Source organism: Chanos chanos, chromosome 14 (assembly GCF_902362185.1).
Source record: "Chanos chanos chromosome 14, fChaCha1.1, whole genome shotgun sequence".
Lineage (NCBI taxonomy): Eukaryota > Metazoa > Chordata > Actinopteri > Gonorynchiformes > Chanidae > Chanos > Chanos chanos.
Window position 1 is genome coordinate 4485996 of NC_044508.1, and position 20802 is coordinate 4506797.

General features: G+C 42.5%; 3 protein-coding genes across 3 annotated transcripts; 2 read left to right on the top strand and 1 right to left on the bottom strand.

Annotated features, from left to right (window-relative positions):
- Window positions 1-3041: 3041 nt before the first annotated feature.
- aldh3b4 (aldehyde dehydrogenase 3 family, member B4) lies at window positions 3042-7706 on the top strand. Its single transcript, XM_030791028.1, has 10 exons — window positions 3042-3094; window positions 3893-4073; window positions 4443-4553; window positions 5173-5293; window positions 5395-5480; window positions 5657-5738; window positions 5870-6259; window positions 6355-6521; window positions 6909-7008; window positions 7507-7706. Exons 1-10 carry the CDS (start codon window positions 3042-3044, stop codon window positions 7704-7706), a joined length of 1491 nt encoding a protein of 496 aa, XP_030646888.1.
- A 953-nt stretch (window positions 7707-8659) lies between these two features.
- On the bottom strand, window positions 8660-11152 carry mmab (metabolism of cobalamin associated B). Its single transcript, XM_030791031.1, has 9 exons — window positions 11047-11152; window positions 10732-10796; window positions 10534-10627; window positions 10362-10419; window positions 10180-10252; window positions 9943-10040; window positions 9539-9603; window positions 8979-9038; window positions 8660-8863 (listed from the first exon to the last, which is right to left on the bottom strand). Exons 1-9 carry the CDS (start codon window positions 11148-11150, stop codon window positions 8779-8781), a joined length of 702 nt encoding a protein of 233 aa, XP_030646891.1. The 5' UTR covers window positions 11151-11152; the 3' UTR covers window positions 8660-8778.
- A 264-nt stretch (window positions 11153-11416) lies between these two features.
- Window positions 11417-20024, top strand: mvk (mevalonate kinase). Its single transcript, XM_030791029.1, has 11 exons — window positions 11417-11602; window positions 11718-11805; window positions 12293-12440; window positions 12560-12707; window positions 14753-14908; window positions 15084-15187; window positions 15384-15429; window positions 15783-15873; window positions 17266-17385; window positions 17658-17811; window positions 19285-20024. Exons 2-11 carry the CDS (start codon window positions 11728-11730, stop codon window positions 19434-19436), a joined length of 1197 nt encoding a protein of 398 aa, XP_030646889.1. The 5' UTR covers window positions 11417-11602; window positions 11718-11727; the 3' UTR covers window positions 19437-20024.
- The last annotated feature ends 778 nt before the right edge of the window (window positions 20025-20802 follow it).

Genomic DNA, 20802 nt, shown 5'->3' on the forward strand with positions numbered 1-20802 from the left:
CATAAGGGAAGTGGGATTTTATTTTGAAAGCGCCTGTTTTTTTTGTGTATGTCGTCAAATGTTAATATCTCTCTATCTCTTAATGCTGCTTTTATTATAAATTAACTCTGACACTGAAATACTCACGTATTTAATTCCTAATCTAATACTGTCCGTCTAACATACTCTTTTTAAAAACAGGGAGGGCTAACATTAGAACAAACTAACTTATGCTAAACCACTGCATGTAAATCTAACATGTGCTTGTATTCCAGTGTTAACAAATCGACATGACCGTTGAGTCGCTCGCGTACTAATATGCGCTAAAATCAACACCATTATTTGTTTCGCATCGTTCCTCTGGCTTCGTCCTAACCTTACCTTTTTGTTGTTGGACACGAATGGGATTTGGAATAAAGCCATAAAAACGGAGGTAGACGATTCTACATGAGCTCCTTCAGAGAGACACCTTTGAAACGGCAAGGGCAAGGACGTGTTTAAAAAAGTTCGCTTGAATGGCTTCAAATGATTAAAAAAAAAATACGAAGGGGTCTCGCTGAAGGGTAGCGCGTTGGAACGTTACCTCGGTTAAGCATGATGTCACTGGATAGTTCAGCGTGTGATCGTATTGCATTCTCAAAACTATTAACCCTCAACATAGAGCAGCAAGAGCCTATAAAGTTATACTATCTTTAAGCCTATACAACGTTTTTTTTTTTTTCTAAATCATTGTTCTTTTTTTTCTGTGAGAAAATTCCTTTAATCTCCACACAAACTTTTACAGACTCTTTTTAAAAAGTCAGTGGTTAATGTGTGATAGTTTTTGTTTTTGTTTTTTTTTTAAAAAAGGTGATAGAGACTTAAAAATAGTATTGAAAGGCCGGGAGAACAGCAATAGAGCACATGTTTTCATTCAGACTTTAATTTAATATGCAAAACCACAGCATTCAGTGGCAGTAGATGCAGAATTCTCCTGTGCCTGCTCCATGCATCTCCTGTAGACATCTTTCTGTTTCGACATTGTTGTTGTGTGTTGAGAAAGGCAATCTGTTTAAGATACTTTGACAAAGATTGTTTTCCTTCTAAGAACTGCTATCTATGAGGTCTAACTGAGCCCTGTGAGGGGACAATGTGGTATTCTCAAATTTATTAAAAAAAAAAAAAAACGTTTAAAACTATTATTACAAGTGAAGAAGGGGGCGTCCAGCACAGAAGTTAACTGTCGAAGAAGGGACAAAATGTTACTGATGTACTTCTTCTGTCATTTTGTATCTAAACTATGGGTAGACTGAAAAATTAGAAATGTTTGATCTGGAAAGATTTCTGTTTTAATGGATGTTGCGTTGTCTCATGATGTGTTAGCAAGGGCTTTTCCTTGGTGGTATCCAGTCACCCATCCCCCCCCCCCCTTTATATCGGAAACAACTGGCTGATGTATTTAGCTGCCTGATTGGTGGGCATAATAAGATTCAAATTAGATGCAAAAATCCTCTCACAGTTGACCAGTGAGAACTTGAGACTCAGAGGTTTTCAGTATGTAAGATGAGTTGGGTCGTCAAGAGTTTTATGATGTCATAATGAGCTACTGTGCACTCAGTTCTGAACCCTAATGCCTGGAAGGAAAGGTGCAGCGGCCTCCTGTGAGTGTGGACTCAGTTTGTCTGCTCGAAGAAGTGTCTTTGGACTTTTGTTGCACTAAGTGAACTCTAGGTCGCTCTGAAGAAGTTGTCCATGTGAATAGTAATATTTCCTCTGTAAAGTATAAACATAAGTGTCATGTCAATAAATCATGTAAACATTTGAATATGATAAAATCTTTACAAAACAGCACATTTTAAGGGGTTCTTTGTTGATTTACTTACCAGATTGTATTGAAAGATCTTGAGAATCGTTTTGTCTTTTTGCCAGTATGGGGATATACTAAAAATGAATTTTGTTGTTTATTGGGATTTAACCATTTGTGCTTCGTTAATAACTGAAAATAGGAAACACATTCACATTTGCATACTCTCAGATAAATATGGTATACACAGTAAAATCAGCAGCAGTAAATCAGCTCCTGCAGGATTAAACTGGATCCTTTTTTTAAAGTCTTCATCTGGGTCCAGCTTAATTTAACAGGAGCTCACTATAACACTGCTGATTGTCGTTTGTGGAAGATGTCATAGTGTGGCAATGGATTAAGATTAAGATTACATGTTTGTAGAACTGATCCTTTTCCAATACTCCAGAGGTTTTTTTTCCCCCCTTTCTCCGTGACCTGGCTCTCCCTCTCTCTCCCTCTCTCTCTCATTCTGAAACCTAAGAAGACCTGATAAGTGAAAGCAGTACATGTGGAACTCCACGCAGCATTAAAAAGTTAACCCTTTGTGGTTATCCTTTGATTCATTCACTCCTGTTATAACAATAGTACACAAAGTCCTCAAAGAAGTGGAAAATTATGAAAGAGTTGGAATGGGGCCAATACCCCTAGGTCATACTTGGCCATTGTCCTAGCAACAGCTGGACAAGAGACAGAGGTTGAATTAGTCTGTTGGTAGTTCATGATCATTACCTCAAGACACAGATCTGAGAACCATCTGTGCTCTCAACTGCAATGGTTTCCATGTAAAAAAAAAACAAAAATATTTGCTGCAGTTCAAATATTTGTGTACAGGACATAACTGCATGCTGTCCCATGAATACCCTCTATGTTTTTCACTGGTTTTCCATGCTGTGAACTTACCCTTTGCTAATGGACACCATGCTTTGACAAGTGCTGTGAAATCATGTCCCTGAAGGACATATAGCAAAAAAAAAAAACAAAACAAAAAAAAAACCAACCCAAGTCACATGATTGCGGGTGCATGCGAGTAGTCAAGGTAAATCTGTTACGTAACATTCCAAGGGTGGCCGGCGTTTTGCCCCCTCCTCTTTACGCTGATCCCCAAACAAACTTCTCACTATTTCGGTCGTTCCTCTCACTTGACGCTCTGCCAGCGGAGGTAGTTCCTGTGAGCTGCTCATAAGGACGTCTGATGGTACCGACTGCCCAATCAGAGGGTCGCCGAAACTCAGGAGTCATGAGCTCGCCGCCAAATCACTCTCCGAACAGGTGGTTCAAAGCCCTGAGGAGGTAAGAGCAGCCGTGGAGATCCTTTAGTTTGCACCAGATTCACTTTACAGGAGGTGATGGGGAGAAAAGAAAATGGGTTTTTTTTAGAAAATCAGGTAATGAGGAAAATGGGGATTATAATGTGAGGGTCAGTCAGGAGTATCTCACATTGTTAATTTATTGAAGTGAATTTTATTGAATCGTATATTGTGTCTGAAAACACGTAAAAAAAAAAAAAGAACAAAACAAAGAAAACAAAAAAAAACAAAAGAAAAAAACACTCACCCTGCCTACAACAGATATTATCACTTCGGGAAGACATAACAAAACCTATAAACTTTTTGTTCAAAATGTGCACAGGACAAATAAGAAACCATTATTTGTTCACTTAAAATGCAGTTCTCAAATAGTATGACTTGTTTTATTTGAGCGTTTCTTGTCATCTGTCACAATTTCTGATTGGTTGTTATTATTGGGAAGGAGGGCCTTGTGCTTTTTCCAGTAATTGGAATTAACTTCTCCATGGGCTTGTAAATATACAAACCAGCTTAAGACATTTCTGTATTATAAATGGACTTGCGTTGTCCTGGGAACATGAATCGGGGGAGGAAAAGAAAGGCATGCCACGCGTGTCAGATGAACGGGCGTCTAACTTGCAGGAGGTATCCGATTCGACACACTCAGGGTCTCTGACAGAATTCATCAGTGTGACGTAGCCATCAAGCCAGGTTTCTCACAAGTGGGTCTGTAGATAGGGATCTACATAGGGATGTTCCAGTGTGACCAGGGCTGTTTGAATGCTGTTGGTTGTATTTTCAGGAACAGGCACGGGGAACTGTGTCTGAAAACTGTAGAGCTGCTGAACAGGTCCAGAGCTGCCTTCCAGGCAGGACGCACGGCACAGGACAGCTTCAGACTGGGTCAGCTGGAAGCCCTGGTCCGCATGCTGGTGGAGCATGAGTGTGACTTTGTGGATGCTCTCGGGAGAGACATTCATAAGGTAAGAACACGCACACCTTGGAGTGATGCGTTTTGGTGCATGCTGAAGGTAGAGGAGCTTTTCAGAGACACTCTAGTTTCTTAGGAGTCTTCTGAAAGGACACTGCTTGTATTTTTGAAGTTGGCTGTTCCACTATGAATTATCAACTGTGATGTTTAATTTTTTTAAGGGATGTACAATATCTATGTATCTGTCTATCTATCTATCTATCTATCTATCTATCTATCTATCTATCTATCTATCTATCTATCTATCTATCTGTCTGTCTGTCTGTCCGTCTGTCCGTCTGTCTGTCCATTCACTGACTTATCCATGCATCCATTAATCTTTCTTTCCTTCATTCTTTCTTTCTCTCCTACGTCTCTGCAGCCCCGTTTTGAGACCGTGACGTCTGAGCTTATGATGGTGAAGAACGAGGCTCTTTATGCCATTAGTCACCTTAAGAAGTGGATGGAACCGCAGCATTTGGAACGCAACCTAGTAAGGGTCCATTCGAAAAACCTGGGAGAGAGAGAGAGAGAGAGAGAGAAACAAACAAAAACATTTCAAAGGCATTTCTATTGAATGCACCTCGAGCATTATGGGTTTGTTTGGATTATTTATGACTCATTTTCTCACTGGAGTACCACTGTACTGACATTTAGCTACAAAGCCCCTCTTTGTGTAAAGGCAGCCAAAGCAGATTAGAATGCAGACTTAAACTGGTTTTTCTCAGCCTCACTGGTTTAGCCAGCCCACTCTTGGCACGTCCTATCTCTTTGGTTTGCCAGACTGTCGAATAATGGTGTTGCCCCCCCCCCTCCCCCACTGTTTACATTCCTGAGTCTCTCTCCCTGTTGTCCCGGTTGTCCTAAATTATGAGACTGATCCATTTATAAACTGGCATAAATTTCACATTTTTTGACTGCTTAATTATGCCTTCTCGTTAATCCGGAGGATTTAGGAATAGAAAAGAAAACTTTAAATAACTTTTCTTGGCATTGTCTCAGATCTGCTGTTGGAACAGTCATAGTTTCACAAAAAGGTCTTGGTTGATAAGACTCTTACAACCAACCTACCAGCCAAGACTTCAAGTAATGTGGTCTGTTGACTTTCGTAGGCCACGGCACTGGATAACTGTATGATACTGAGTGAGCCTCTAGGGGTTGTATTGATTATTGGATCATGGACGTACCCTGTTCAACTCTGTCTGGTACCTCTAGTGGGCGCTATCGCGGCAGGTAAATACATTGCAATTTGGGGGTATTTAGTGGGTCGTTTTCTAGGTGTTAGAATGCAGATTAAGTGCCTTGTCATGCCAATGACTCTATTTGAATTTCAGGTAACTGTGTGATTATCAGTCCTTCAGAGACCTGTCCCCATACCACAGAGCTTCTCCACAGGCTCATACCGGCATATCTGGACAACGTACGTAAGACTTGACACGTCAGTAGCTTTCGAGGCGGTGGAAAAGACTGCAGTGCTACCATGCGGTGCCCTGCTTGCCATGTCACTCTGAATGTGACTTTGTACACTGTAAAAGCACTGAGCGTGTGTAAATGAATTCCTCTACTGTGTTGTGTTTGCTGCCCTTACTCCCACAGGAGTGCTACCATGTGGTCCTGACAGGGCCAAGCGAGGTGCCTGACATTGTGGACCTCAAATTTGACCATGTTTTCTTTTCCGGTAAGGCTTTGCTTGATATTTTTAGGATTGCGCCCGGCTTAAAGCCTGTTTCTATCTGGGCCAAAGTCAACATGAAATCCATGCATGGAATAAAGCAGACTTGAGTCATTTTGTGGACTCTGCCCCCATAGGCAGCAAAGAAGACGGGATTAAAGTGGCACAGGCCGCTGCCCGGACCCTCGCCCGAGTAACGCTGGTCTTGAACAGTAAGAACCCCTGCTACGTGGACAAGCAATGTGACATTAACACCACGGCCCGTCGCATCGCCTGGGCGCGCTTCCACAACGCCGGGCAGAGCCCGACGGCGCCCGATTACGTTCTGTGTCACTCCGACGTCAAAGAAAGCCTCCTTCAGGCCCTGAAGTGCGTCCTACATCAGTTCTTTGGGCCGGACCCACGAGAGTCCAGGAGCTTTGGGCGTCTGGTCAAAGAGGAGAGTTTCAGTCGGGCGAAGGACCTGCTCCTGAGGTCTGACAAAGTAGTTGTGGGGGGTCAAATAAACGAAGCAGAGAAATATATCGGTAAGTCCCAGAACGAAAGCTTAAATTTTTCTGGGTAACTGAGTGCATGTAAATACGATTTTTTTCCCCCTTTCGTATCATATGTTGACTTGTAGCGCCCACGATTCTGATGGACGTGGTAGAATCGGATCCAGTCATGCAGCAGGATGTGTTTGGCCCGATTCTGCCCATCCTAACCGTTAAAGACGTCGAGGAGGCTATAGCCTTTATCAATGCCAGAGAAAAGCCCCTCTGTGTGTATGCATACTCCAGAAACAGCAAGGTGAACTGCGACCATTTTTTGGCAGACACACACGCACACACACACACACACACACACACGGCCATATGTATAGGTTGGGCTCAGCAGAGTTTTAAGTCTTAAGTCTTTAAGTGCAAAATTCCTTTAGTTGCACAAGAGGGCATTCATAAAACAACTTCTTGTTTCGTAACCAAGGACAGACGGACAAGCAAAGTGAATGCACATGGAATAGCCGCTGGGGTGCTTTGTTATATATTCTGTTGGTAATGCCGGAGACTTACAGTTTAACACCGGTAAAATCATGTCCAAAATCTTTTGCCCACTGAGAGGGTCTGCAAGAAGACACACCTGTAGCCAAAAAAAGGCCATTTTCACATTTTGTTCTGTTCTTGTTTGTTGCTTTTGTAGGTCGTCTCCAAGGTGATGAATGAGACTTCCAGTGGAAGCTTCTGCTCTAATGACAGTGTCTTGCAGAGCCTGATGGCAGGGTTGCCCTTTGGAGGTGTAGGTGAGACATATTCCAAAAATCAGGTCAATGGAACTGTAGCTAACTGTAGCCAACTCATATCACAATTATCAAAATAATGCAATCTTTAACAGTCCACTAGGTGTCACTGTTCTGCAGCAGTAGTTTCATGATTGAGATATCAGTTCACTACATGGTATCACAGTTAATCAGTTAGCTCATGTTAAATGTGTTATTTCTTCTTATGAAGTTCAGTGTATGCTATACTATGCCATGAAGATGTTCACTGTCAGTAATTACTGTTCATGGCAGCTACACTCCTGCTTTTCTTTGATGTCTTATATGTTTTTGAGGGGTAATGTCACAATATTAACACACTATTTATGTGTTTCAAACTGTCTGTATGAATTTACTGAATCTGTTGCGCAAGTATTGGCTCAAAAACACACTACTGAACATTCATGTGGCGAACATTTCCGGATCAGTCACTGTTCTTACACCAAAACTTCTGCGATTTCGTGAATTCTGTGAATCCAACAGGCTCCAGTGGAATGGGTTCCTATCACGGCCGCTACAGCTTCGACAATTTCTCCCACAAGAAGTCGTGTCTGCTTCGAAGCACACGCATCGAGTTCATGACCTACCTGCGCTATCCGCCCTACGAGGAACGTAACATGAATCTGATGACGCTGGCCAGCTCGCTGACCCAGAGGAGCCACGGCTGGTGTACAATCATGTGACGCGTACAAGAAAGACGGGTGCTTACCAAGGGTATTTCTCACACAAGTGTGTCAACATGGTACATGGTAGTCTGGTGTAACTGGCACTCGCTATAGATACATGACATTGGAGGAAAACACAAATATCGGGGCATTCTCAGAGAATTTACGCTGTCCAATGATATGCCGTGGAATGCTTTTTTTAAGCCAAACTTCCCATACTTAGCGTTGGTGTTCTCAAGTAGAGTCCCTTTCAGTTAAAAATTTTCTCTGCACCTTCTTTACACAGCTACTGTTGCTCTTCGTTTGCCCTGGACATGCTTTGCTTTATGAAGTTTTTAACAGGCTCACATGTGTTATATATAATTTCTGAGTTATCATGAGGTAAATACACGAGATAAATCCTGATTAGATAAAACATTGTATTCTTAGTCCGGACTGCTTTGAAATGAGAAAAAAATGCCATTTTTAAAATTCATACGCAGGTGATTTACTGTTAACCTGTTGATGCCCTTCCAAACTGATTAACGATACCCCATTTTCTTATTCATCTGTGTTTGAGAAACTGTGTGTATTTTGGTTTTTTTGTTTGTTTGTTTTTTTATGAAGGAGCTATTTGTAAAACATGTAAGAGCCACAGTTAATTTGTTGTGACATCATCACCATCAGTAAAAGTCACTGATTGTGTACTTGTTTAGGCCAGACAATACATAAAATATCACAAATGATAAAAGTTCATGTCTAGACCAATATAGTGCTTGTATCCTTATGAGGATGAAAAGGGATTTGGCAATATGAAACTTCCTCTTCACCTTTAAAACCCAGAATACTTTTTTTATGTGGATATCAAAGCCCCAAAGATTCTCTTAACACTTCTCACTGACAGCTGATAGATGTGTCTAAATGTCTCACCGATACTAAAGACAAAAAACTCAGTTTATTACAATAAAATCTTTAATATATGACAAAAAAAAAACAGGAAAACAACACTCTCTGTTGTGCTCTCCTGCATGAAGTTCCATTGGGATGGCAAGTTCCATCCTGGGGGACAGGTAAGGTCCTCATCTGTGGTTTGCTCTCCATCCTCTGGTTCTCACTCGGGTCTTCTGTAGATCTTCTCCTCTTTACCCTCTTTCATGGCCGTGTACCTTGCCAATGTGAACAGGTAGTCGCTCAGCCTGCAACGGGCAACAGACGGTATGGATGCAGCGCTGACATTCGAAACGACACATCTTGTGTGTTAGTTTGTTTGTTTGTTTTTGATGATGATGATGATGATGATGATATAGATACCTGTTTAAATATCTGGCGACGTCGGGATCTGCTTCTCCCGAACGCACGATAGGTGCGACGCTGGAAAAGAGGAACAAAAACCTGAGCGTGACAGAGACGAGTGAGAGCCTCAGAGCCTCATCAGTCCCGACCAATTAGCCGTCACTGACAGTCACTGCTTGGCTTTGGTTTGTGTCTCTGAGAGCTTCTTCAGAAAATGCCCTTTCCTTTGTATATATTCTGTTCTTTTCATGTCTGTCTTGCCTTAACTTAACCGGTCCCACCCGAGTGGCTCTCAAAGCAACCGACTCTGGGCTGGGAGGCAGATAAATTAGCAAGTGAGCTAAAGGCTCAAACCCCCAGGTCTTTCACGAGAGCGCTCTTTTCGAGCTCAGGAACAGGGTTTTACTGAGGACACTGCCTCACCTCTGCTACGCTAACTAAGTCATCACGCACACACATATCTGCCAGATATGTGCATGTCATGCAAAAACAGGAGGTGGGTACTATAGTAGATAATTAACGGGAATGACTTTATAACGGGAGACGGGTGTGGGCAAGGGTGGTAAAGTTGCACTAACCCGCGCTCTGCCCGCCGGCACATTGCTCTGGCCACATGCAGGGCTGCGCCGCTTTTGCCACCAGACTGGACAACACAGAGAGAGAGAGAGAGAGAGAAGAAAACCAGTGAGAAATATCACTAAACTGGTCGTTAACTCATCTACATTAACATTTTTGTGACATACACACAACATTTTAGACATGTGCTGTGCTGATCTAGCATCTTATGTGCTGTGCTCCTAATATCACTGGCTGCCCACCGCTGTACAACTAATTTTCACAAGATTAAATTCAATGCGGTAATTTTGTTTAAGTGAACGGTTTTGGTTTTCTGTGATTTTTCTGTGTAGATCAAATTTTGCAGAATGTAATATACCTAGTGACCACACTCCCATTACAAACGTATTTTTGAAAAAACACCTACAGGTAATATGAAGCTGGTCAGTGGAGGCAGTTCCTCTGTGTATGCATCAATCCAACACTCCAGGTCTGACACTGGCTGACTGCTAAACTTGGTCTTCTCTGTGAAAAAATTACAGGGAAAAATGCATAAGGAACAATCTTTTTGCAGTAAAAGTCCCTGGAGATTCTGCTACATCATGAGTTTACAAAAAGAATCGACCGTACCCAAGCAAATCTGTGGAAACGTCGTGTCACTTACTAATGTGTGCGTCTCTTGCTGATGAACGGGGAGTAGCAACATTAGAACCTACATCTTGTAGGACACACTGGATCTGTACGGAAAGAAAATGCCCACTTATTCTAATGCCAGACACAAAACATTAAGAAAACGTTATTTAATAATAAGCAACAAACACTGAGGTATGTAAAAGAGCTGCAGACCTTGTCTAATTGATCTATGAACGTGTGTCCTTGGTCAGCGCAGAACTCTCTCGCCAGCCTTCGGAACGGGACACGACACATGAACTTCATTTAACGTCAGGGCGACTGCACAGTGAACAAGACTGAACATTTAACAACACCGAAGACAGACGACATGCTGCAACATCCTTACCCAATCGCCGACGACAATTCATCTGTGGACCCAAGGGCCTCAAAGATGTGGTCTTCTTTTGGGCGTCTCTCCCCTGTGAATGTGCTTGAAAACCCTGTCGGGTGATGAGGAGATGGATTACAAAAACATGCAAATATATTTAGTCTTTTTTTTAAAGACACGAAACTGGTATGGTTATAGCCAAATTCAATGGAAAACCTTTATCTCCTGTCTTCGTGTAAATTTTGGGTACTTTGCTCTCTCCATCAGACGCAGTGGCAAAGCTATATGGGGTAAAAAGAAAAAATGCAACAGTTTTATAAGTTTAAACATCATATACATCTGAAATGTATTATCTACCCAAAAAACAAAACACTGCATATGAGGAGGAAATCTCATGTTTTCTTAACTGTCATTGCATAGAGAACTCCTTGTTAGCTTCTTCAGCTAAGACCTTGGGAATCTTGGGACTAATATTTATCAAATCAGGGGTCTGTTAATGTGACATTACGCAGCGATGACAAAGGAAATTACCCTCTCGTTTGCAGACATATACGCCCAATTCGCTGCGTCCTTAAGCATGGTCCTATTCTTAAGAGACATCGCAAGTGAGTCGAATGTACAATCGTTGTGGCCATTACAGCTGATTTCGTAATAGCGCGTTTGGCGACTAGCATTAGCTAATGTTTACTATTCTTCTTTTCTGTCCTTCTTCGCTATCCGTACGATAGTAGGAGGCGCTCACTATCACACGACCAATGACACGAGTCACAGAGCTGCATTCTAATTGGATGCTGAGAGGTCTGTGCATATGGGCTTTAATTTCTATTGGTTGAAGGCCACCGGCTGCGTGGCCTTCCGTCTGTTGACAATTCGCACAACTTTTGTCATCGGCGCATCGGTGTCATGGTTTTCCTCGGCTGACCCGACAGATTTATTCTTTCTCTTATGTCCACATCAAGTTCAGCTTAAACTTTCCCACTTGGTGTAACTGGGAAGTACGATCTTTACGGGAATACTGAATGGTCACAATCAGTGATAGGTCATCGGGAGATTTACTCTAAACCGTACCATAAATTATAAATCGCGGGTGGGTTTAAGATCTTGTTGAGATTTGATGCTCAAGTAAAGCAGCAAAAAGTTGAAAAAGTCTAACCTTTTTAATATTACCGGCAAAACAGTGCTTTACTTTTTTGATGTGACAGGAAATTCAAGATGCAAGTCAAGGAATACATTATTTCAGCTCCAGGGAAAGCTATACTTCACGGAGAGCACGCGGTAGTCCACGGCAAGGTAGGAATTTGGCAGTACATTGTCAATACAGTGTAATTACTATGATTAAATAAGTAATCCAAAGACCTTGAGTAAACAAAAAGTTGTGAACATAAAGGTGAGAAACATGAGGTGTAGGTAACTGATGCATACTACAGTACGTTCTACTATATTACAGCAGACACAGTACAAACAAACAGTCGACATCATTGCGTACATATTAGCACGCTCACGTATCGTTTTAAAATATATAACGGACTCAAACTATACTTCTCGTATCCTTTACTCACCGCTGAGAACTCAGTACTATTCATAGCTGTTCATGACGGTAGTATCTGATTTAATGCGTTGCATTGTGCAGTTCTGTGCTATAATCCTGGAATAGTGTGACTGCAGACGTCTGCTTACATGTTTGCAAGTTGGTCTGGATAAGAATGTCAGCTAAATTAATAAATGTAAAACATAAATGCGTACGAGTGGGGCCTTGTTTTTGCTGTTCATCCGTAAGGTGGCTCTGGCCGTGAGTTTGAACCTGCGGACCTACCTGCGGCTTCAGGTTACCTCTGGAGAGAAAGTCTTCATTAATATGCCCAACATTCACACATTCCTGTCCTGGGACCTAACAGAACTGCAGAGCTTAGTCACGGACACCACAGGTTAGATAAGAATCTTCCGTTAATTTCTCGTTTTTATTTTTTAGATTTATGTTTTTAGATTTTTCGGGATAAACTTTCAAACTAAAAAAATTAACTTGACTTTTGTTCCACTTTTTCAGTTAATTACAGCAGTACGACAGAACTTGACACCAGTCTCGTCAAACGACTTCGAGACTTTGTCGGTATTCCCGATGGGACCACAGACACGGGAGGCATGGCAGTCCTCGCGTTCCTTTACATTTACCTCTCGGTCTTTGCTCATTCAGAGTAAGAGAAACAAATTAAACTCACGTTAATGTAAATGATTAATACAGCATGTTTGGAGTTATAATGTTTGTATGTGTATTTGGGACACAGTATCTTTTGTCTTTGCTGTATACACATTGAGCTCCGCTCTCATGGGGTAGAAATGCACTAAACTGTGTGATAAAAGCATAACTCCCATCGTTTTTGTCAGCAGTACTTATCTCCTCTTTTCTCATCTCATGATATGTTTGAGCAACTGATGGTTATGTATAAAATACCATGATACACATGATTGCCCTAGACCTTTTTTCTTTCCTCCCTACAGTTTGAACATAGGTCTATCTATACATCTTATATGTATGTATATATACAGATAGATAGATAGATAGATAGATAGATAGATAGATATGAGAGAGACAGAGAGATAGATATGCCCACACTTCAAATATCAAAATTATGAGGTGTGTGATGATGTACAAATACATATATACACACACAAACGCAAATCAGCTGTGTTACATTTCATTTTGGAGGCTGTGTAAGGTAGAGGCGATAGAGGCTGTGTGAGGTAGAGGAAATAGAGGCTGTGTGAGGTAGAGGCGATAGAGGCTGTGTGAGGTAGAGGCGATAGAGGCTGTGTGAGGTAGAGGCGATAGAGGCTGTGTGAGGTAGAGGAGTTAGAGGCTGTGTAAGATAGAGGCGATAGAGGCTGTGTGAGGTAGAGGCGATAGAGGCTGTGTGAGGTAGAGGCGATAGAGGCTGTGTGAGGTAGAGGAGATAGAGGCTGTGTAAGGTAGAGGCGATAGAGGCTGTGTAAGGTAGAGGCGATAGAGGCTGTGTGAGGTAGAGGCGATAGAGGCTGTGTGAGGTAGAGGAGTTAGAGGCTGTGTGAGGTAGAGGAGTTAGAGGCTGTGTAAGATAGAGGCTGTGTAAGGTAGAGGCGATAGAGACTGTGTGAGGTAGAGGCGATAGAGGCTGTGTAAGGTAGAGGCGATAGAGGCTGTGTGAGGTAGAGGCGATAGAGGCTGTGTGAGGTAGAGGAGACAGAGGCTGTGTGAGGTAGAGGAGACAGAGGCTGTGTGAGGTAGAGGAGACAGAGGCTGTGTGAGGTAGAGGCGATAAGTTGGTGACATGCAGATGCAATGCTCCATTGTATCAATGCAGCGCAGGTTGTCCTTGTGGAGTGTGTACCGGCCTGGCTGTGGATGTGTTAGGGAGGGTAGATTCACTGTGACGGGGCAGAGTGTGTACCGGCCTGGCTGTGGATGTGTTAGGGAGGGCAGATTCACTGTGACAGGGCAGGGTGTATACCAGCCTGGCTGTGGATGTATTAGGGAGGGTAGATTCACTGTGACGGGGCAGAGTGTATACCAGCCTGGCTGTGGATGTGTTAGGGAGGGCAGATTCACTGTGACAGGGCAGGGTGTATACCAGCCTGGCTGTGGATGTGTTAGGGAGGGCAGATTCACTGTGACAGGGCAGGATGAATGAGAATTTGGCTCTTCAACACAGCATGACACCACAGCTATGACATGTCTGGAGATGTTTGTCCCCCGAAGACAACATCTAGACCATTCGTCACTGTCAATCAAAAGGGACAGTACAGTGGACAATGATGATTTCTTTTCATGGGTCTATTGAGTTAGATGAGTCCGTGTCTCTGAAGAGATCCAGAGGGCATTTGCTGGATTAGATTACATTATTTGAATAATTTTAAACCCAAAGAATATCTCCAGTAATAATAAGGGAAATGCTTTGCAGATGTGTTGGTGGAGTGTTTGTGTTTGTGTGTGTGTGTTTAGGGAGGGAGTGGCCCCATGGGTATCGGACTTCATCTGATTTAGATGCACAATCAATATTGTATTGAATATATTTGGAAAGTCTTCACAAATTCAAATTAAATTAAATTAAATTAAAAAAAGGAGCCTGGAGAACACATTTAATTTGCATATATTAATGTCAATGTAAATATAAATATGTATGATCATTGACTCACTGAGTCCTTAGTGACTGATTTGATTGAACATTAGTTGGTGTCTCTTAGACTGGTTTCTTTGTGCCTACAGGTCTTTACCCAGTATGACGCTGTCTGTGTGGTCGGAGTTGCCCACTGGGGCAGGTTTGGGGTCCAGTGCTGCGTTCTGCGTGTGTCTGGCCACAGCTCTGCTCTCTGCCCAGGGAACCATCTCCTCTCCCCTCACACATCAGCAAGACACCGCCAGGTACCCCTCGCTGCTATATATATATATCGTCCCGTCTTCTTAAAACATAGTCAAGGGAACGAGGAGGCGCGCAGGGGTATTGGAACAAGGCCACCTGCTCAAGTATCTGTGCAGCGAACTGGGGATGTCTTTGCTTATTCCATTTTGCTGGTCCTCTTCACTCTTTGTGGCCCAGATGGAGCGAGGAGGAGATGGAGCTGATCAACAGATGGGCGTTTCAAGGCGAACGGATCATCCACGGAAACCCTTCTGGCGTGGACAATGCCGTGGGCACGTGGGGTAAGACAGACCTGCTCCGGCATCACTTCAACACCAGCGACCGATCTGTCTGTCTGTCTGTCTGTTTATCTGTCTGTCTGTCTATCTATCTATCTATCACGCTGCCTTTCTGTCTGTCTAGAATGTCTCTCTTTGTTATGTTCATCGAAAATGAATCGGATGATTACAGGCTGTGTTTTGTCATTGATTCGTGCAGGTGGGATTTTGAGATATCATGCCGGAAAGATAACGCCGCTGAACAGGTACAAAAAGATGAAACGCATTTGGAAAAAGCGTCAGCTTACCTTCACAGAATTCCCCTCATTTCGCACTGTTTGTGTATTTTCTTGATTTTTTTATGAAGAAGATTTTGCAGGTGCAATCCTCAAAAAGCCTGGTGTAGCTGTCATGCTCAAACATTAGACAGCTCTGCAAGTTTTTTTTTTTTTTTTGCTTTGTTTCTGAGTCAAGCGTATGAGCTTTTTTGGGGTCAATGCATTTTAATTCAGTTCATGACACAGAGGAAGCGATTTATGCCTGTGTGTGTGTGTGTGTGTGTGTGTGTGTGTGTGTGTATGTGTGTGCTCCTGTTGTGTTTGCTTCATTTTCTCTCCAGGGTTCCCATGTTGAGAATCCTTCTCACAAACACCAAAGTTCCGAGGAGCACCAAGGTGCTTGTCGCTGGCGTGAAGGACAAAATTAACAAGGTACTAAATGGCTTCCTGTCTCCCCCTGTGTTTTCTCTCGCAGCCCTGTAATTAGCGTAATCGCCGCAGCGTTCTCGGCGGAAAAAAAAAAGAGAGAGAGAGAGAGAGAGAGAAGGCACTCCAGGGGGAACCGATGTTGAGTGGTTTCATAAAAAAAAAAAACCTCGGCAAATGAGGCGCGCTGCCGGCGCCCCTGTGTGCCGTTGCCGTGACAACGCCGGCAGGTACACTCACCGCTGGCAAAAGCCAGATTGGTCGTGTCTGGCTGTGTAATGATCCGGGCGGAAAGAGCAAAAGGTTTTTTGGGGCTTTTTCTTTTCAAGTCTTGAGTGAGATCGTCCCCACGGCGCTTTGGCTTTCAGGCACTAAAACACTGTGTTTGTTTTCTTTTGTGTGTGTGTGTGTGTGTGTGTCTTTCTCTCTCTGTCTGTCTTTCTCTCTCTTGAACTTTCTGTCTATTTTTTTAATGTTTTTTTTTTATGGAAATGATTATATGCAGAAGTTACACTGCATCTTCATAGATTTTTGCCACTTGCTGTTTTTCTTTTCTTCCTTTTTACTTTTTTTTTTTACATTAAGCTGTCAAGTCAAAGTGGGTACTCCTGCAAGGCTCGCTGCGTCCTTCTCACTTTGCTGCCAGATACCTCGAAATGTTTACAGGGTTTTATTAAATTTGACACTGGCAGTTATGTAAATATCTAGGTTGTAATCATCCACTGAATTAGATGTTCAGCAATCCCACAGTCATAAAGTACGGCCCAAAAACATAGTATTTGTTTATGTGCAGTCAGAATCAGCTTTGGATGTGAATCAGCTTTGGATGTGAATCAGCTTTGGATGTGAATCAGCTCAGGATGTGAATCAGCTTTGGATGTGAATCAGCTCAGGATGTGAATCAGCTCAGGATGTGAATCAGCTTTGGATGTGAATCAGCCTTGGATGTGAATCAGCTCTGGATGTGAATCAGCTCTGGATGTGAATCAGCTCAGGATGTGAATCAGCTTTGGATGTGAATTAGCTTTGGATGTGAATTAGCTTTGGATGTGAATCAGCTTTGGATGTGAATTAGCTTTGGATGTGAATCAGCTTTGGTTCTCCTTTGTGAATAGAAAAGTAACACGTAGGCCACAGCTCCACATTCTGCGTTGGACGTAGAGTTTTTTTTTTTTTTTACAGGGATTCAGAATAGTTGAATTAATTTGTACTGTTGTTTTATCCTCGCCCTAGAAACTGGGCATGGAGGTATTCGGGGTCTGGGTTTTTTTTTTCTTATTTTCATCCAGAAATTCATTTAAACTTACACTCGTAGTTTGCTGTCTCAAATATTTTGTATGGCCTTTTTTGTTTCTTCTTTTTTTTTTTAATCGTCTGACGTATTCTCTCTTTTCCCAGTTTCCGTCGATCATCAACCCTGTGTTGGAGTCGGTGGATGCAGTGTCTCGTACCTGTGAGGACACCCTGACCAAAATGGAAGCTGGAGAATCGTCTCCCAAGCACTACAGTGTTCTAGAGGTATGGCGCAATCACTGTAATTAACGCACACATTATAAAATTAACGAAAAAATCCGGTCCAACTGGATTTTCAATGCTTATTCGCTCTTCTTTGTTAGCACAAAATTCTGGTTTGTTTAGCAAAAAAAAAACCCCAAAAAACAATGGTGATTTGATTATGTGGTGGTGTTGGACTCTCTTTTTCTGAGATTAATCTTAATAGCGGTTTCTCTCTACTTCAACTTATATATTTAGCACAAACTGTAACCACTGGTGGATTTCTTCCATCACAGGAGTTGATTGACATCAACCAGCACCACTTAAATGTGATGGGGGTGGGCCATCCGTCCCTGGACACCTTGTGCAGAGTGACATTGGCCAGAGGTCTCCATAGCAAACTGACAGGAGCTGGCGGAGGGGGCTGTGCCATCACTCTTCTCAGACCAGGTGTCTGCTCTCTCCACTTCTGTTTCTACAACACGTCTTTTTTCTTCTCTTTTCTTCTCTTTTCCTGACAAAAGACACTAACGCGTCCAAAAGAACCCTCTGACCCCATTTGCTACTGACAGCTGACATTTTCAGGCTCTGTTCCCACAATCCATTGCCCAGCCCTGTCCTCTGTCATCTGTTCATCTCTGTCCGTGTGTGTGTGCTGTTTCATAGCACTCTGATCAGACCAGTTATGTCCAGATGATCACAATTAATATTTTTGCAGTGGGAAATAGTGACGGGTGAGTTCGTTTTAAAGACTGAAACTCAGAAGCATGTCCCTCTGCATATGGACTTAATACGTGCCAAAAACTAATCCAAGCGAAACCCCTTTCGGTGTATAAATGAATTTCCGACATCGGAAACGACACATCACAGACCCAGACGTGTTGAGACGGTTCCGAATACAGTCGGCACGTAACGCAGGGATTGCTTAGAAATATTCTGCCTGTCATTTTTCCCTTTGACAAAGCTAACAGTCTGACAGTATACCTGTCATACGCGGGTTGCTTTTCTTTGTTTATGCCTGAAGCTCTTAAACATGTTGAATTTTAATCAGGTTTGTAGATCTACCAAATATAGCCTCAAAACGATTCCCCACGGCGGGAGGAGAGTCGAGCCTCGTCGCCGCCGCCGAGTCACTCGCGAGAAGCCGAGCGAAACCCTAGCGCACTTTAACGGTCGTCGTTTCAATATACACCTGATTACGTCGCTTTGTCCAAAGCAAGGGAGAGAAAAGCTTTTTGTTTTTATTCAAGTCGCACAGAAAAAAAACCCCCATCTGAATTCATCTCGCTCATCCCGCAATTTTCACATTGCTGTCATCATTGTGACTGACTGCAGTGCAAAGGAAATTTTCTCTCTCGATATGGAACCACAAGCGGTGGAACCGTCAACGACTGTCACAGAAAGTTGCTTCATTTAAACGTTGAAAACAACCTTAAAGAGAAAGGCACTGATTCAGTATTTTAGACCAGCTATTTACTCTGCTGCATTATTCCTATAATGTCTGATATTATAATAATTCTTATAATGATGATATCCTGACCATTTACTTCTACTGACAGCTTTTTTTTTTTGATAGACTATAGGTGGTGGGTGGGCATGTTGTGGAGGGAAGCAGGAAAAATGTGTATCAGTAGCCTGGGAAACCCTTTGCATGCTAACAGGCCACCGAGTTAGAGACAATTCAGCTGATCAGTTATCACCGATCTCTCTGTTTTTGCTGTCTGTTGACAGACGGGCTAAAAATAGCAGCCTTCGTTACCTCTGTCAACATGTATTATCTTTTCATTCATCTCTCTCTTTCCGCTCACTCCGTCTTTTGCACTCTCGATTGTTTGTTTATTTCATTTATTTGTTTATTTATTTATTTTGCTACCTGCATTGTGACTGCCTTGACATAACAAACCTGCGTCCTGCCTCCCACAGACACGGATGGGTCGCTGATCCAGAGCACCAGGGAGGATCTGAAAGAGTGTGGCTTTGACTGTTGGGAAACGAGTATTGGAGCGCCAGGGGTCCAGCAGCATTCCCCTTGTTCTGTGAAAGAAGACATCATGGAGATTTTAAACAGCTATTGAGAAGAGAATAAAAATGTTTTAGGCAGAGACACACACACACACAGACACACCCTGAACATTCAGATCGTGTTGACCTTCCTTACTGGATGACTGACTGGGAGTGGAGAGGGAAGGTTGCTCCTTGTCTGTCTGAGGGCCCTCTGGGGACAAATAGGAACCGCACAGTAAATTACTGAAGCTTTGTCTCTTAATCCGACTGAAGGACAAGGACTGTTAAAAAAAAAAGTGCCACTCTAATTTAAAGCTGTTCGGGCTGATGTCAGTGTGGATACAAGTGACTAGCTTTAAAAGAACTGCTTTAAGCTGTTTGGTTCATTTTGTCATTTTAACGCACACATTTTACGAGTTTTTTCCCCCTTTCTTTTTAAGATCGTGTTCTATGCTATTATATGTTTTAGCCGGTAGATGGCAGCAGAGTTTGATTTATGCGACTGTCCAACTGACCAGCCGGCCTTAGAATGAATGCGAATGCTTGACTTAAACATGATCTATATCCGCTTAACACCTGTTTGGCTTGTAAAGGATGGAGAATGCATATTCTAATAGTTTTAAAGACTGGCATCGGTTGGGTCTGTAGAGTGAGCAGGATTTCATTGAATTAAAATTTATATATATATATATATATATATATTCTGGACCTCAATAAAGACTACAAAAAACAAACAAACTAAAAACCCAGCCTCCGAACAACTAAACTAAAGATTATTAGCAATTTGATTTGTTTGGGCTCATACCTTGTACATTCAAATCAAGATTAACGCAGAGAAGTATTACTGACAGTATCTGCATAAAGTCACAGCCTTTCACCTTCAATCAGACACGGTCGTGGTTCAACGCTAATGTGGGAATGAACCACTTTGCACTTTGTCAAAAGCTCTATTGCGGCTGATTTTCTCCTCAGTCCTCCAAGGAACAGACGGATTCTCTTGGAATGGGGTGTGTGGAAAAAGATAACGAAGTCTATCTCCTCAAGACACAACGAGAAGGAAATTTGAGGGAATTCAAAATGAATGTCTTTCTCTGGATTCTCCCGGGAGAGACTGACAGGTTCTTATGCCCCAACTCGTCAAATGACAGGTCTAAAGATCACGGTTGCTATATTAAAATGTCTTGAGTCTTTTCTTTCGTAATTTCACGCACATTTTTCATTATTTATGAGCTTTCAGAATTAATGTTTCACATTTCGAAATTTCTTAGGCTACGTTTTAACTCGGGGGCCTACTGTCGATGCTGATGCTATCACGCCAAAATGAGAATTTAGATTGAAGCCATTCGTTCCTCGCAGATTTCATTTGGATCTAAATATACAGGTTCGCTTCAGCATGATCCAGTTTTTAACTCGTTGCGCGACTGTTTAGGGAATCGC